Source organism: Sturnira hondurensis, unplaced genomic scaffold, assembly GCF_014824575.4.
Source record: "Sturnira hondurensis isolate 20B ecotype Veracruz unplaced genomic scaffold, ASM1482457v3 Scaffold0008860, whole genome shotgun sequence".
NCBI lineage: Eukaryota > Metazoa > Chordata > Mammalia > Chiroptera > Phyllostomidae > Sturnira > Sturnira hondurensis.
The window spans coordinates 2,297,074-2,314,164 of record NW_028081491.1 but is presented as its reverse complement, the minus strand read 5'-3'; the positions used below and the strand labels follow the sequence as shown (position 1 = coordinate 2,314,164).

At 45.8% G+C, this 17,091-nt stretch overlaps 1 protein-coding gene across 5 annotated transcripts in view; it reads left to right on the top strand.

The window, feature by feature from the left end:
* Positions 1-17,091, top strand: part of AOPEP (aminopeptidase O (putative)) — a 426,177-nt gene that overhangs the window by 258,214 nt on the left and 150,872 nt on the right. For all 5 annotated transcript variants that reach the window (XR_005067928.1, XR_005067927.1, XR_005067929.1 and 2 more), the window contains exons 6-7: positions 935-1,124; positions 5,855-5,961. Coding sequence is in view for 2 of the 5 variants with exons in the window: in XM_037056214.1 (XP_036912109.1) it covers positions 935-1,124; positions 5,855-5,961 (297 nt within the window). In the remaining 3 variants the exon portion in view is untranslated. The remainder of the gene's footprint in view (positions 1-934; positions 1,125-5,854; positions 5,962-17,091) is intronic.

Here is a 17,091-nt window from a genome sequence, read left to right as displayed (position 1 = left end):
CTGCTTCGTTAAATTTATGGAGGAGAGATTTTTTTTAAAGAGCAAATTCTTCATTAACAAGACTGTAAACAAGTCCTGGATAATGAGAAATGCTGAAGGTGGAAGCATAGGCGGTATTCTGTTCGCCTCTTCTCTCTTTAGCCTCCCTCCCTCCCATTTCATCTGTGCAGTTCTAATCATGGTATTTTGGGTTTCAAAACAAAGTATGGAAAATGAGATTAGATAAATCTCCCTGACTGGTGCCAGCCCTGGGGCCGTTTGCACACCTGGGTGGGTTACCTCGCTCCTCTGTCTCTCTCTCTGCATGACATTCTTATGCCATGTGAATTTGTAAGCATCTGCAGGTGGGAGGTGATGCCATTGACCACCTTTGCCTTAGGAAGACTCAACTTTTATCTGAGTCTCCGGGAAAAGCCACCCATTCCTGGCACCTGTTAGTTTGTTAACTCTGCAACCAGCCCCTGTCAGAAATGGAAAATTTTGGGTTCCATTCTCCTTGGCTTTTCCTGTCCTTCTGCATGACTTGTCAATTTGTTGGTAAGCCTCTCGGATTTTTGGCTGAAGGGTCTTCTTTGATCATCTCTTGACAGCATGGGCTTCACACTCTCACACCTGCTCTCTTTCACAGCCCAGATTTCCGAAATGCTTCCATGGCACTGTAGTTTCTCCAGTGTGAAACTGGGCTGCAGGTTACTTATTACAGGTAATAGCCGTTGATGACGGAGATGACTGCTTGGCAAAAACAGTAACTTGAGCCACTGCCAGAGATGTAAACTGCCGCTTTCTGTATTTCTAGAAGCCTCTGAGCTGCAAGCCTATCTGTCATGATCTTGCATGAACATGGTAATAGTGCCAGACTGAGCACGCCACCCCGTGGGGCAGCCACCCGACGGGCTCTAACAAGACTCTGTGTTTTCTCCACCATTATCCACAGCCCACACATTGTCTTCCTGTCTCAGAGTACCTTGACTGGAGGGAGCCATCTTTGTGGGATCCGTCTCTGCCATGAAATTGCACACGCCTGGTTTGGCCTAGCCATTGGGGCCCGTGATTGGACAGAAGAGTGGCTGAGTGAAGGGTTTGCCACTCACTTGGAAGATGTATTCTGGGCCAAAGCACAGAAGGTATGTTTAAAGTGACCCTAAACATTTCGCTTCCTGCAGTCAAATTCTAGTCATACTCATTGGTTCATTCAACAGGTATGTACTGAGTGCTTATTATGCACTAGGCACTGTTCTTTTTTGCTGGGAGAGAGCTGTATGAATGACAGGGGAAGCCCCTGCCCTTAGGGGTTCACAGTAGAGCCACAGGAGAGAGAATTGACAAATACACATATAACATGTCAGGTGCTGATGAGTAGTGGGAAGAAAATGAAGCAAAGTGGCTGGGGGAATGCTGTTTTAATAGGCTCAAGAGAAGGCATCTCTGATAAGGGGGCGGGCATTTGAGCAAAGACCTGCAAGAAAGGTCATGCTGTGGTTACTCAGAGCTCTCCTTTGTGGTTATGTGACATTGTGTTTTGTTTTGTTTTGCTAAATAGTGAGGTTACACGTTAAATCAGGAGGCATGATCTCAGATGTCTGCTGGCAAGTAATGAAGAATGAGGTGGTTGTTGTTACAGATTAGGAAATGGTAACAACTGTGGCAAACTGGCATCCTGTGGGTGGGTCCTGAACTCTAACCAATTGTCCTGTTGATGGGAGGCCTCAAGATAGCCTAGACTCCTAGTTTTTTAAAGAAAGTTAAAAATTTGGATGCTTCTGTGAAATCTACTAATTTTAAAAAATGTTATGTAAACCAACATAACCAGAGGCCAGACCTGATAAGCACATTTCTAGTACAACCTTACTTTAAAATTGGCCGCCAATTCTAATGAGGATACGGCAGCTAAGCCACTTCCTGCTTATTTTCTTATTCCTAATATTTAGTCACTTGTTTTCCTACCATTTCCGCTCCTTATACACTCAGCTATTTAACATTTTCTGAAGTTCCCAAGTTTGTGCAATACCTGTATGATTTTGTTCAAATTCCTTCTGCATGTTGAAATCCTATTTATTTTTCACCATCTAGCTCAAGGTCACATTCTCTGCATAGCCCAGGCTGATCATTTTACTCACAACTCAATACTGCTCTTCTAGAAACTGAACTCCCACAGTGTCTGGTACTAACTTGTCTGTTTTTTTCCACTTTCTTCTTCTTCCTTCTATCCTCACAACTAGATTACGACCTCTTTCAAAGTAGAGCTGTGCCTTGCTCAGCCTTCCACCCCTGTAGAGCTAGCAGGGTGCACGTCTGTGTCCTCTGCCACAGAGAGTCCCATGAAGAGAGGTCACACAGCAGATCAGAGGAAGGTGGCTGGGTGCAGAGTCTGACCAGCTTGGGGTCCCAGCTCTGCTGTTTACCAGCCTCCCTGAGCCTTAGTTTCTTCATTTGTAAAATGGGTCTGAGAAGAGAGTGATGTGTAAATGAGCCGAGCACAGTGTCTGACACATAGTAGGCATTCAGCACAGGTTAAATAGTTTTCATATAAAGTCCCTCTATCACTGGGCTGCCTCTGTCCCTCCCCTGGGGTGCGTCCGTCCTGAGACAATCAGATTCGTACTAGTCTTGGTAAACATGAATGCATTTCAGGCATCTGATGACAATGTTTCTGTCCTTTTGTCTCCTCCACCCCCCAAAAACACTCCTTCCTTAACCTTTCCCCCTGCCTGAACTGCCAGGGAGTCACTCCTGAGACTCTGCAGGGGTTGTGCCTCTAACTGCCCTGAATACATCCATTTACCAACACAGGCACCACACTGGCCTGGCTGCACACCTTTCTTGTGTCTGATCTGTGCTCAAGCTATAGGAATAAAAGGATGAGTAAGACACTCCCTGCTCTGAAAGAGGTCATAGTCTAATTGAGGAGGTCAGAAAAGCACACAGCAGAAGGAAGAAGAAATAAGTTGCAAAAGAGAGGTAGACACCAAACATTGTGGAAGTTCTAAGGTGGGAGAGGCCAGGTCTGAGAAGACCCAGGTAGTCCCATTGAAGGAGGTGACTTCTGGCATGAGCTCTAAGGCAAAGTAGGAGCTGAGGCATCTTATCCCTCCTTTTCCCCTGACCTGGCATAGAGGGCAGCTCAGCTCATCATCCTTCAGGGTATGTGCAGTGACTCTCAGTATGTGAAAACACAAACACCCCTGAGGCAAAGTGGCCATTCTAGAATCAGCACAAAATTGGGAAATATTTTCCGAGCACATCCATCACTCTTGATCCCTTCCTTGAAGAGCCAGTAAGACTGAGCTGCTGCTGGTCCCTGACAAGTGCCCACAGCAGACCTTCTACGCAGGAGAGGAGGGCTCTTCAGGGCAGGGCAGGGCAGGGCCACCTCACGGATTTTCCTGGTCAGCAGTTGGATCTGCCAGTGAAGACAGAGTGAGGTCACATTGGTCCCTCTGCAGCACCGAGCATTAATTAGCAAGCGTGGCAAAGTTGGGAAGTGAGAAATCATTGAGCAGGGAGATAGAAATCCACATTCTGCTCAGAGTGACATTCTGTAAAGTGAATTGAGTTAGTTGCAAGATTGACTTATACAACTTGTCATCAACCTGGATAAAGTCTAAAGTCTTTCACAGGTGTCTAAGCAGCCTGGCTGCCATAACAATACCACAGACTGGGAGGCTTAAACACACATTTGTTGTCTCATAGTACTGGGGGCTGGACGTCCAAGATCAAGGGAAGACAGGCTTGATTTCTCTCTTGTCTGGCTTGGCGATGGCCACCTTCTCACTGTGTCCTCTGTGCACATGGGGAGAGGGAATGAGAGAGAGAGAGAGAGAGGGCTGGTGTTTCCTCTTCTTATAAGGGCACCAGTCCTATTGAATTAGGGCCCCACCTCTAGGACCTTATTATCCTTAATTACATCTTTGAAAGTCCTGTTTACACCCTGGCTGAGTGGTTCAGTTGGTTGGGAGATCATCCCATACACTCAGGGGTCCCCAACATTCGGGTCATGGACCAGTACTTCCATGGCCTGTTAGAAACTGGGCCACGCAACAGGAGGTGAGCAGGTGGGCCAGCCAGTGAAGCTTCATCAATATTTACAGACTCTTCCTAGCACCTGCATTACTGCCTGAGCTCCACATCCTGTCAGATCAGTGGCAACATTAGATTTTCACAGGAGCTCAAATACTCCCGTGAACTGCGTGTGCTAGGATCTCTTAGGAGAATCTAATGCCTGTTGCTCTGAGGTGGAGCTGAGGTGGTGGTGCCAGCACTGGGGAGCGGCTGCAAACACAGATCATCATTACCAGAGAGGTCTTCACAGAGACCATAATAAATCAAGTATTTGCAGATTCATACCAAAACTCTGTTGTCGAGTGGCAAGTGACAATTAAGCTGCATCTAATGGCAGGCTAGAAAGCCATCCCCCTGCCCTCAGGCTGTGGAAAAACTGTCTTCCATGAAACTGGCCCCTGGTGCCAAAGAGGTTGGGGACCACTGCCACATACCAAAAGGTTGCCGGTTCAATTCCTGGTCAGGGTACATAACCAGCTGCAAGTTCTATCCCTAGTCAGAGAGTATATGAGAGGAATCTAATCGATGTTTCTCTCTCACGTCGAAGTTTCTCTCTCTTTCTCTCCACCCACCCCTCTTCTTCCCTCTCTAAAATCAATTATCATTGGGTGAAGATAAAAAATAAAAACCCCATATCCAATACAGTCCCATTTAGGGTGAGAGCTTGAACATGAATTTCGGGTAGGGAGACATAACTCAGTCCATAACAACAGGACATACAGAGTTTGTCAGTTATCTGGCTCTGCTGACTCCTTGGCACCTTTGTTCCTCCCCAGATGGCAGCCTGCTTCTTATCTGACCACATTCCTTGTCATTCTTTAACCATGTAATGCTCTTTCCAGGCCCCACAAGCCTTGCACATGCTTTCCCCTCTTTCTGAATTCCTCCTCCCCTGCTTGTCTCCTGCTTTCCCTGGAGACCAGCTCAGGTCCTGCCACCTTCTCGGGAAAGCCTTCTGACCACCCTGGTTGGCCAGGGGGCATTCGGCTTCTTCCTTCACCTCTGTCATCACGGACGCTGATGTTAATGTTTTTATTCCATGTTCCCCCACACCTCCACCCCTGCCACATGCTAGACTCCATGGGGTAGGGACTGTGTCCGTAATATCACCAGGGTCTAGCAGAGACTCTGTAAATGTCTGTTGAATGAACTATTAAAGACCTTTAAGTCCCAGAAATGCTTCTAGGTACTGACGTTTTCTTCCCAGTGGATGTTTTGCTGCCCTCCCTTAAGGAGATTGTAGCCATGGGACCTAGTGAGCACAAGAGTGACAGAAGGCAGGGTGCAGTGGCCGCCCCCTCCCACAGAGTGAGTCCAGGCAGTGCACTGTTTCTGGTTATGTGCACACAGAGTTGTCTGGGTTGCATTAACAGGCTCTACTGTAAAGAGCCCCTAACAAAACTGAGGGCTGGAGAAATAGGAAGTAAGTGGAGGCACATTCCCCACCCTGTGCAGAAGACAATGCAGAAAAGGGCTGGATGGAATCAGAGTGGAAATGGCCCTTTAGGGAGGCCTGTTCTCTCCAGGGTGGGGTGGGGGTGGCATGGGGTGCCTGGACCGGGGGATGTCTCCGAAATGGGCAGCACAAGAGAGAACAGTTGGTTCTCCCTTCGAGGACCTAAGAGGCCCCTTTGTCCTGGCTTTTCTGATGGGGTGCAAGGTGCAGTAGGTAGCCCATGTTTACTGTCCTCCCTTACATAAAGCCAGCTGCTTCATTGGGTAGCTCTGACCTTGCAGGAGGACAACAGTAACTGTGTATTGTGCATGTGTATTTGTGTGTCTGTGGTTTAAGCAGCTGGCCCCCCATGACGCCCAGGAACAGCAGGAGCTGCGGGCTTGCCTGCGCTGGCGTCGCCTGCAAGACGAGTTGCAGAACTCCCCAGAGGAGATGCAGGTGTTAAGGTAAAGCACCGTGTGATCTGTCTACCTTCTCTTTTCTCCCCCTGCGCCTCCTTCCCTTCAATACACATTTAGGCCATGTATTAAATCTGCTGTGCCCTTTTAAAATTAGATTGGACTAGGTTACTCATCCTCCCAAAGATGTTTTCAATCTTTCAGGGTGTCGGTTTGGATTTGCCTTCTGATATTTTTCTGGTGTCTTTCTATTCAGGAAAAAACTATCACAGGGCCACTTCAGGGACCAAATTCTTTGTTTGAAGTTCTAACAGTCACTTCACGTGGTAGCTGGGGACTTGGAGAAGGGTGGGTTTTGTAGCCTGTCAGACAGTAACCCTTTAAAGTCAAAAGGAAAAAAAAACCCTTTAGGAAATATCGATTGCTAAGTGTTTAGTAGTAACAGATGTTTGTGTCAATGGGGCCTTTTGTTCAAGATCCGTCCCCATCAGGAGGCCACTCCTATGGGAGGGTTCTACTCCCAGCTCCACAGTTTTGTTTTCAGAGTGTCTTACAGCACCTGTAGGATTACTTCTTGTCTTTTTACCATTTTTGTGCCTGTCTGCTTTGTTCCTTGTCTTCTTCTCTGAATAGTTGTTTATCTGAAACCTCCAGCTTAGGCCCCGGACTGTGGTTGCTATGGCAATGGAAGCTTTCATCCTGCTCCCTCTAGACTAGAGCCAAGTGTTTGGAGTCCACAATCAGACAGGTGGGAAGGCGGCCATCCAGGAATCACCCCCACTTTAGATGGCAGCCCCCAAGGCCAGGCCACTTCCTGGGCAGAAGCCTGCCTGACAGGGTTCAGGCTCCCTGTTGTCACTGTTTTTAAATAAACCCACCACTCCCTAGTGACGGCCCATGGAGGCCCAAGTCTACAGGAACTGCAGTGCCCAGTGTGACCCTGGAGGATGATGCTTTCATGCAGCAAGGCAGCTCTTCCTACAGAGAAGTCCCTGCTCACGTGCTGACTGCCGCTGACTCATCCATTGTTCAGGAGAGCCAGCCGGGAGCCCCGCAGTCCCCACCCAGTGCTGCTATTCTCACGTCTGTTCACTTGGCTAGTGGGACAGCTACACCCACGTGTACAGGGCCATGTTCTCACAAACATTCCACTTAGCAGGGACACTGTCATGTGCATAGCTAGTTACAGGTGGTAAGAAGTAGGGAGAAGGGAACACGATGATTCACAGTGAGGAGTTGGATAATGCCTGTGGGAGATGCAGGAAGGCCTTGAGGTAGGAAAGGGCTTGGCATGCTGGTGCAGGGAAGAGAGCAGTGTGGCTGGAAGGGCAGGGAGAGCAGGCAGGAGCCAGGTCCAAGAGCCTTACTCCAAGTGCTATGGAAGCCATGTCAGGGCCTTCAGCAGGGAAGGCTCATGCTCTGCCTTGTGGGTTTATAGAGCTGCTCTGGCTCCTGTGTTGGGTGGACGCAGGCAGCACATGGAGAGCAATGAGTAGGGTTAGAACACTGCTGTCATCTATAATGAGTTCCTGGTGGCGGCAGTGACAGACACAAGAAGCAGACCTGTTTGGGATGTATTTTGGCCATGGGACTAGCAGGCCTTCTGTCAATCGAATGTGGAGAAGAGGAAAAGGAGAGTGCCCAGAATGATTTCTCTGCCTCTGACTTGAACAGCTGGGGAGATAGCACAGAATGTGGAGAGGAAAACTAAGTTTCCAGTTTTGCATGCATTCTGTTTGAGATGCCCGAAGCTGTTCAATATTGAGAACTCAGTGGGGTCTGCCAGTCAGGAGCTCACTGGAGAGATTGGAACATTTGGCCTATAAATACTTTAAAATCTGAGCACGTTGAAATCACCAGGGAGAGAGGAAAGTGAGAGCAGTGCTTGGGAGGAAGATGAGGAGCTAGCAGAGGAGCTGGGGAAATTAATGTAGAGAAAACCCAGACACCAGAAGCCAGGACAAAAAGTGAAAAAGGTGGGGATGGGGTGTTGGATACTGCTTGCACCTGTGTATAAAAGGAGGGAGAGAAGTGTCCTTTGGGTTAGACCACATAAAGATGTTGTTATCTTGGCATGCCTGCATGTATTTGTGAGTGGTGGAGAAGGCAGCTAGATTGAAGGTGGTACAAGAGTGAGTGGTTGATCAGAAAGTGGAGAAAATGAATATGGATTTTGTGAGGGAAGTTGTGCTCAGAGGGGAAGCAGACGAAAGTCAGAGAGGTTTGCCTTAGGGTGGCTGATGCAGGCACATGTACAAGCTGTATAACTTTGCCAATACTGCCACTCTCAAGACTTAGTTTTTTTGTTCAAAGCTTGTTATGCGGACTTCCAGCCAAGATGGAGGTGTAGGTAGACACACTGTGCCTCCTTTCACAACCAAAAAAAGGACAACGAAAATTTAAAAACAAAAAACAACCAGAACTGACAGACGATCGCACTGTGTGGAATTCTGACAACCAAGGAGTTAAAAAAGATACATTCAAAGAGACCACTAGGAGGGGCAGAGACTGGAAGCCGGGCAGAGAGGACTCTTGTCAAGGCAGTGGCTGGAGGACTGGGGTAGACAAGGCAGTGGCTGATGGAGACGGTGGTCCCACATTCCCGAGCAGATAAACCCAGAGGAACAACTGGGGAGGGAAACAGACCTCGCAATCCAGAGCTCCAGCATAGGGAAATAACGCCTCAAACACGTGATAGAAAACCCCCACCTGTGAGGGTTGAGGTGCTGGGAGAAACTCCCAGCCTCACAGGTGAGTTCCTTGGGGAGACCCACAAAGTCCTAGAATGAACACAACCCCAGCCACATGGGAATCAGCACCAGAAAGGCCCAATTTGATTGTGGGTAGCAGGGGAAGTGACTGAAAACCAGCACAGAGCAGAGCAAGCACCATTGTTCCCTCTCACACCCCTTCCCCACATACAGTGTCACAACCCAGTGAAGTGGGTTGCCCCGCCCTGGTGAACACTTAAGGCCCCGCCCCTCACTATGTAACAGGCACTCGGAGACAAAAAAAAAAAAAAAAAAAATGGCCGGAATGAAAGAACAGATCAAAGCTCCAGAAAAAAATACAACTAAGCCACAAAGAAATAACCAACCTATCAGATGCACAGCTCAAAACACTGGTAATCAGGATGCTCATAGGACCGGTTGAGTATGGTTGCAAAATAGAGAAAAAAGTGAAGAATATGTTAAGTGAAATCAAGGAAAATGTACAGGGAACCAACAGTGATGGGAAGGAAACCAGGACTTGGATCCATGGTGTGGACAAGAAGGAAGAAAGAAACATTCAACCAGAAAAGAATGAAGAATCAAGAATTCAAAAAATGAGGAGAGGCTTAGGAACCTCCAGGACATCTTTAAACGTTCCAACAGCCGAATCATCAGGGTGCCAGAAGAAGAAGAGGAAGAGCAATGGATTGAAAAGTCATTTGAACAAATAGTAAAGGAGAACTTCCCCAGTCTGACAAAGGAAATGGACTTCCAGGAAGTCCAGGAAGCTCAGAGAGTCCCAAAGAAGTTGGGCCTAAAAAGGAACACACCAAGGCACATCATAATTATATTACCCAAGATTAAAATGAAGGAGAGACTCCTAGAAGGAGCAAGAGAAAAGGAGACAGTTACCTACAGAGGAGTTCCATAAGACTGTCAGCTGATTTCTCAAAAGAGACCTTGTAGGCAAGAAGGGGCTGGCAAGAAGTATTCCAAGTCATGAAAGGCAAGGACGTACATCCAAGATTGCTCAATCCAGCAAAGCTTTCATTTAGAATGGAAGGGGAGATAAAGTGCTTCTCAGATAAGGTTAAGTTCAAGGAGTTCATCATCATCAAGCCCTTAGTATATGAAATGTTAAAGGAATTTATCTAAGAAAAAGAAGATAAAAATATGCACAGTAAAATGACAGCAGACTCACAGTTATTAACAACCACACCTAAAACAAAAACAAAAACAAACTAAGCTATCATCTAGAGCAGGAACAGAACCACAGAAATGGAGACTGCATGGAGGGTTATCAGCAGGGGAGTGGGAGGAGGAGAGAGGGGGAAAAGGTACAGTGAATAAGGAGCATAGATGGTAGGTAGAAAATAGACAGGAGGAGGGAAAGAACAATATAGGAAATGGAGAAGCCAAAGAACTTATATGTATGACCCATGGACATGAACTAAAGGGGGGGAATGTGGGTGGGAGTGGGTGTGCAGGCTGAAGGGGAATAAAGGGGGAGAAATGGGACAACTGTAATAGCATAGTCAATAAAATATATTTTAAAAAATAAAATAACTAAACAGAAAAAAAGTGGTTTGCAACGTTATGTGCTGGAAATTTCTTGCTAGACGATGCTCCATAGTCAGGTTGACCAGTTGAAGTTGATAGCAATCAAATGGAGACATTAATTGAGAACAATCAATGCTATATCATGTGAAGGAAAGCTCACATAACTCAAATTATCAATCAGTAAAGTTATTGGTGAAAATGAAGAATGTGTCTTATTTTACGGGAAGAAAAATCCCATGAACTTTTTGGCCAAACCAATACTTATAAGGCGAGTTCACAGTGATGGCTTAAGCCCTCTAAGGGAAGAGGAGAGGAGGGGAATGGAAGGGAGGTCAGGAAAGCAGGGAGTTGGATGACTCTCAGGTTTTTACCTATGACCCTAGAGGAGGTGAGCAGATGGGGTGAGAAGAGATTACCAGTGTGAGATGCCTATAGGGTAGCCAAGAAGAGAGATGCCAAGTGGACAGTTAAGCATTCACAACTGATTTTTAAGAGCTAGCTGGGCTGGGCTGGGCTGGGCTGACAACTTGGGAGCCTCCAGCATACACAGTAGGTATGGCCAGCAGTGCCAGTGCCCCACTCATATGCTGTAGGACTTTTATCACCTCTGTGCACATCAGCTCTTTGTGTGTTCTCTGTGACTCTGTCAGATGTGGCCTTCAGGTTGCCTGTGAACGATAGGTCCAGAAGGACCTGAGAATGTACATCTCTCCAGGCAATGGTGATGCAACCTGGGCCTTTGCCCCTAGTGGGGAAACACTGGGTCTGACCCACAGTGCCTCCAGAGCAATCCCGGCACCTGATTGATATCATGGCTCCCAGCGTGGCCTCCTTTTCTTCTTCTCACTTCCACTTCCCCCTGTGTTTTCCCCTCCTGGGGATACTTCCAAATAATCTCCGCTTTTGAGCAACCCCACCTAAGTAAGGCCACTCCAGAAGGATATACAACCAAGATGGGAGCCTCCCAGGGACACCGGCTCTGGGGCGGCAGCAACAGAGATGGAGGAAGGGCAGCAGAGGGTACCAGGAGAACTGGGGGAGGGGCTGCATGAGGGCCAGGTGTCAGAAATTCCCAAAAGCAAGAGCTATCAATGGTACCCAAAAAAGCAGATGAGTTCAATAAAACAGGAACTGCTATATGTTTGATAGAATCTGGGGGTCATAGGGCACAATGACCTTGGGAAAAAAGTTTCCTTGACTCATGATCCCAGTCCTTGGTTCAAAAGTGATGATGAGAGCATCATTCTTCCCTTCTCATCTTATATATATATTCTACTTTCACCTTGTAGAATTAGAAATTTATCTGTAACTGTATGAAGACTGACAGCAGGTTGGCACTCAGGCATCTGAGAGGTTAGGGTAGATGTTGATGTTGATGCATTTATAGAATTGAAGGGAGAACAGGCTGATGGTTCTAGTTCCCCTGCTGGGAAGGAAGCAAAAGAAAAAAAGGAGAAGGGAAGGCCCGGAATTACATTCACAGCCTATGGGGCCTGTGGAGACTGAGAGAAGGATGCTGGGGAGCACTCAGGCCCTGGTCGGAGGTGCCTGGAGAACACTGAACCTCTGAGCTACAGGTGGGCCTGTGACAGCAATAAGGGACTTTTGAAGGAGGAGAGCTTTTCCCTGAGGCAGACTGATGGAGCTGCTAATGGATATGTTCCCACATGTGGGTGGGAAAAGATGGCTATGTTCTTCAAGGATTAGAAATAAACATTTTGAGAAAAGCTTTAGAGATGAAAACTGCATTCATATTAGAGAAGGTTTACATATGAACTTTTAATTTTAGAAGTCTTACTGTTTTAAATGGAATATACAGAGTGCTTAGGCATTGCAAACTATAGAACTTAGGGCACACACATTTCATTTTGGCTACACGGTAACTTACTTAGGGTTTTCCCTATTATTATGGGATGTCCTTGGGACTAAGAGTGAGACATTCTTGAACAGGGTAGGGGAAGATGTCTGCATTTCCCTACAATTGTATGAACTGTGGAGGCAGCAGCTAGGAGAAAGAGCTGCACCAGAATTTGGGCTCATCAGAACCTCCTCAACATGATATATGTTCATGTTTTTTTCAGCACTAGTTTGACTTTAACAGTAAATCTAGAAAAAGGGGGCGTGACACCAAATCACAATAAAACCCGACAGATTTCTTCTGACCTCACCACTAGAGCTCTTCCCTCCCACGAACCTGTCAGAGCATCTGACTAAAAGCACTTAAAGAGAAGATACCGGAATCTAGCTGTGCCCTGGAGACAAAAGGCACAGAGCCTTTTAGAAGCCCCCTGCATCTTCCTTGGCAGGAGTCAGGGCTCTGTACTGGCCAAGAGGCAAGTTTTTTGGCTGGGGGTGGGGATGGTGAGGGGACAACAAGAGAAAGTGAAGAGGTGGCAGCTAGGCAGTGTGGAAAAGGACAACAATGAGATCAGGTTCACCTGGAGCACAGTTCTGCCAGGGCTGATGGAGAGGTGAGGGAGAGTCTGGAGAGAGCTACTGGGGTCTTGTCTACAGGAATGGCACCTTTAATAATTAATGAATGAGAAAAGGCACAGAGTTGGTAATGTGACAGCGAGCATTCTGAAACTCTGAGCAAATGGCCATGCCTCAGCAGCCTGCAGCCACATGTACAGGCTCCCCAGCCAAGGAAGGCTGAGAAGCCTGGGAGAACATAAAAAAACTATCGAAACCAAAGGAGACTTACAACCACGTCAGCTGAAGACACATTTGATGGGAATCATGATTTAACACTGGATGTATGGAAGGCACAAATGGAAGAGTTCCTATAAATTTCTAAAATTGTCAGGTCAGATCAAAAGAGACCAATTACTTTTTCTCTTCTCACTTTGCTAATAATCAACAACGCAATGCTGTTTTCTTTTCTCCCAGTATCTACTGAAAAAATTCAGATGCATGCTTTCATGTATAAAAAGACAAATACACTTGGTTCAAGGATACTTTCTTTTACTCCAACTTTCATGCCCCGTCTTATTTTAATACAACTCAATGTGATATCGAGCTCCTTGAAGCAGCCAGATGGTTTAAGGAAAGAAGATCGCTTCAACCCCTCGCTCTGCCCTTTCTCAGCTCTGTGACACTGGACATTTATTCAGTCCTTCTGAGCCTTGACTCATCTCCATGAAAATGTTAAACGCCAGCAGGAGAGGTAGGGAAGGACTGGCCAACCAGGCAGATGAAAATCAGGGAGAGCTTGACACACATACGCCAAGAGAAGAAAGTGTTTTTAGGAGGGAGTGGTCATCAGGCTGAAAGCTGCTGCAAAGACGGGTGAGAGGAGTTTCCACAGCAGCTGGCACCATGGGGGACGTAGCAGGACACAGACCAAGACTTCTAAATCGTTCTTCATCACTTCAAAACCACGGGATATCTTAAAAGAAAAAAAAAGACAGCATCTTTAATTACTGTATTATTTTAAGAGACTTCTTTATCAGATCCTATTTGTGTATTAAAACAAAGTCTGAGAACAAATTTTTACAACTCCCTTTCTTCCTTTCAGTTTCAGCAATTTCTAGTTTCTCTGTGTCCATGTCAGGGAGAATTCCAAGAGATGGGTGTAAACTAACCCTAGACCACATAATTCACAGTGGGTTCAGAAACATTTCCTCTTCATTGTACGCACATCTGATAACAATGTTTTCTGTAATGATGTGCAACAGGTCTTTCAAATTCAGTCATTTCATAGGTAGCCTAAATTTAGGCAAATGTAATTTCTGAATATTAAGACAAAAACAAATACCATAATAAGCTGTCTTTAAAAATATTTTATTGACTATGCTATTACAGTTGTCCCATTTCTCCCCCTTTATTCCCCTTCAGCCTGCACACCCACTCCCACCCACATTCCCCCCCTTTAGTTCATGTCCATGGGTCATACATATAAGTTCTTTGGCTTCTCCATTTCCTATATTGTTCTTTCCCTCCTCCTGTCTATTTTCTACCTACCATCTATGCTCCTTATTCACTGTACCTTTTCCCCCTCTCTCCTCCTCCCACTCCCCTGCTGATAACCCTCCATGCAGTCTCCATTTCTGTGGTTCTGTTCCTGCTCTAGATGATAGCTTAGTTTGTTTTTGTTTTTGTTTTAGGTGTGATTGTTAATAACTGTGAGTCTGCTGTCATTTTACTGTGCATATTTTTTATCTTCTTTTTCTTAGATAAATTCCTTTAACATTTCATATACTAAGGGCTTGATGATGATGAACTCCTTGAACTTAACCTTATCCGAGAAGCACTTTATCTCCCCTTCCATTCTAAATGAAAGCTTTGCTGGATTGAGCAATCTTGGATGTACGTCCTTGCCTTTCATGACTTGGAATACTTCTTGCCAGCCCCTTCTTGCCTACAAGGTCTCTTTTGAGAAATCAGCTGACAGTCTTATGGAACTCCTCTGTAGGTAACTGTCTCCTTTTCTCTTGCTCCTTCTAGGAGTCTCTCCTTCATTTTAATCTTGGGTAATATAATTATGATGTGCCTTGGTGTGTTCCTTTTTAGGCCCAACTTCTTTGGGACTCTCTGAGCTTCCTGGACTTCCTGGAAGTCCATTTCCTTTGTCAGACTGGGGAAGTTCTCCTTTACTATTTGTTCAAATGACTTTTCAATCCATTGCTCTTCCTCTTCTTCTTCTGGCACCCTGATGATTCGGCTGTTGGAACGTTTAAAGATGTCCTGGAGGTTCCTAAGCCTCTCCTCATTTTTTGAATTCTTGATTCTTCATTCTTTTCTGGTTGAATGTTTCTTTCTTCCTTCTTGTCCACACCATGGATCCAAGTCCCAGTTTCCTTCCCGTCGCTGTTGGTTCCCTGTACATTTTTCTTGATTTCACTTAACATATTCTTCACTTTTTTCTCTATTTTGCAACCATACTCAACCGGTCCTATGAGCATCCTGATTACCAGTGTTTTGAGCTGTGCATCTGATAGGTTGGTTATTTCTTTGTGGCTTAGTTGTATTTTTTTCTGGAGCTGTAATCTGTTCTTTCATTCCGGCCATTTTTTTTTTTTTTTTTTTTTTTTTTAACGANTTCCGGCCAATTTTTTTTTTTTTTTTTTTTTTTGTCTCCGAGTGCCTGTTACATAGTGAGGGGCGGGGCCTTAAGTGTTCACCAGGGCGGGGCAACCCACTTCACTGGGTTGTGACACTGTATGTGGGGAAGGGATGTGAGAGGGAACAATGGTGCTTGCTCTGCTCTGTGCTGGTTTTCAGTCACTTCCCCTGCTACCCACAATCAAATTGGGCCTTTCTGGTGCTGATTCCCATGTGGCTGGGGTTGTGTTCATTCTAGGACCTTGTGGGTCTCCCCAAGGAACTCACCTGTGAGGCTGGGAGTTTCTCCCAGCACCTCAACCCCCACAAGTGGAGGTTTTCTATCACGTGTTTGAGGCTTTATTTCCCTGTGCTGGGATCCTGGGTTGCAAGGTCTGTCTTACTCCCCAGTTTCCCCTGATTTATCTGTGCATGAATGTGAGACCCACAGGTTTGCCAGCTGCCTTGTGCACCATGCCCCTCCACAATCTGCTGCCTCACTGGGTCTCCTAGCCACTGCCTTGCATGCCCAGGGTCCACCAGCCACCACTTTGCCACAACCCCTTTCCACCTGGCCGCCCAGCTCTGCCCTTCCTACCGGTCTGGTTGAATGTGCCTACTTTAACTCCTTGGTTGTCGGACTTCATAAAGTTCAATTTTCTGTCAGTACTGGTTGTTTTTTGTTTTTAAATTGTTCTTGTCCTTATTTTGTTTATGCAAGGAGGCACAATGTGTCTGGCTATGCCTCCATCTTGGCCAGAAGTCGCCAAACCACTTTTGACACATTCGATTAGTCACAGCACCTTCTCCATACACTGCACAATTTTTTTTTGAAATTCAGTTGCATTTTTACCTTTCTTGAAATTGTAAATCATAAAATGCTGAAAATATTGCTTGTTTTCTCCCATCTTCACTATTAAAATGGCTACACAAAAAAATTCACCATTTTTTTAAATGCACCGTGATATGACAGCTGTTACAATACAGCCTAACGAAATTGTTTTGAATGAAGTTAAAGACAATTAAGCAGTACTACCACAATCTTATAGGAAAAAATGGGAAAAACCAAGTGAACTTTTTGGCCAACCCAGTATTTTTCAATTCCCCATTGCTAACACTACTATCTCTCTGTTTATAACTTAATGGCTTGCATGTACCAGCCCAGCAACCTCCACATGATTTTCTGCCTTTAATCTTGTCCTGTCAAATCATCTTTCACACTTCCACTGGGGAGCCCTACTTAAAACACTTATGATTCTGTCACCTCCTTGCTTAAAACCCTCCAAAAGTTTCATCTCCAGGGAAAACTTCACATTCCATACTACAGCAGTCAAGTCCCCATGCACCATCACTCTTACCTGTTTTTTTCAGCCTCTTCTCATGCCACTCTTTGCGTCTTCCTCCAGCCACCCCCAGTAGTTCATAAAACCTTACTGTGTTAGGATGTCAGGGCTGTCAAACAAAATACCACAGACTGATATGTGGTTGAAACAACAGTAATTTATTGTCCTACAGTTCTGGAGGCTAGAAGTCCAAGATTAAGGTATCAGTAGGTTTGGTTGCTTTTGTAATGTCACTCCTTTACTTGCAGATGGCTGTCTTCTTGCTGTGTCCTCACATGGTCTCTTCTCTGTGTGCAACACTCCTCTTGTCTCTTTGTATGTGCTAATCTCCTCTTGCATAAGGACACCAGCCAGATTCACTTGAGGCCCAACTTACTGGCTTTATTTTCACTTAACTACACCTTCAAGGCCCTGTCTGCAAATGCAGTCACATTATGAGGTATTGGGGGTTAGGACTGCAACATAAACATTTTGGAGAAATATAATTTGGCCCATAACACCTACTATTGGTCTCTTCTTTC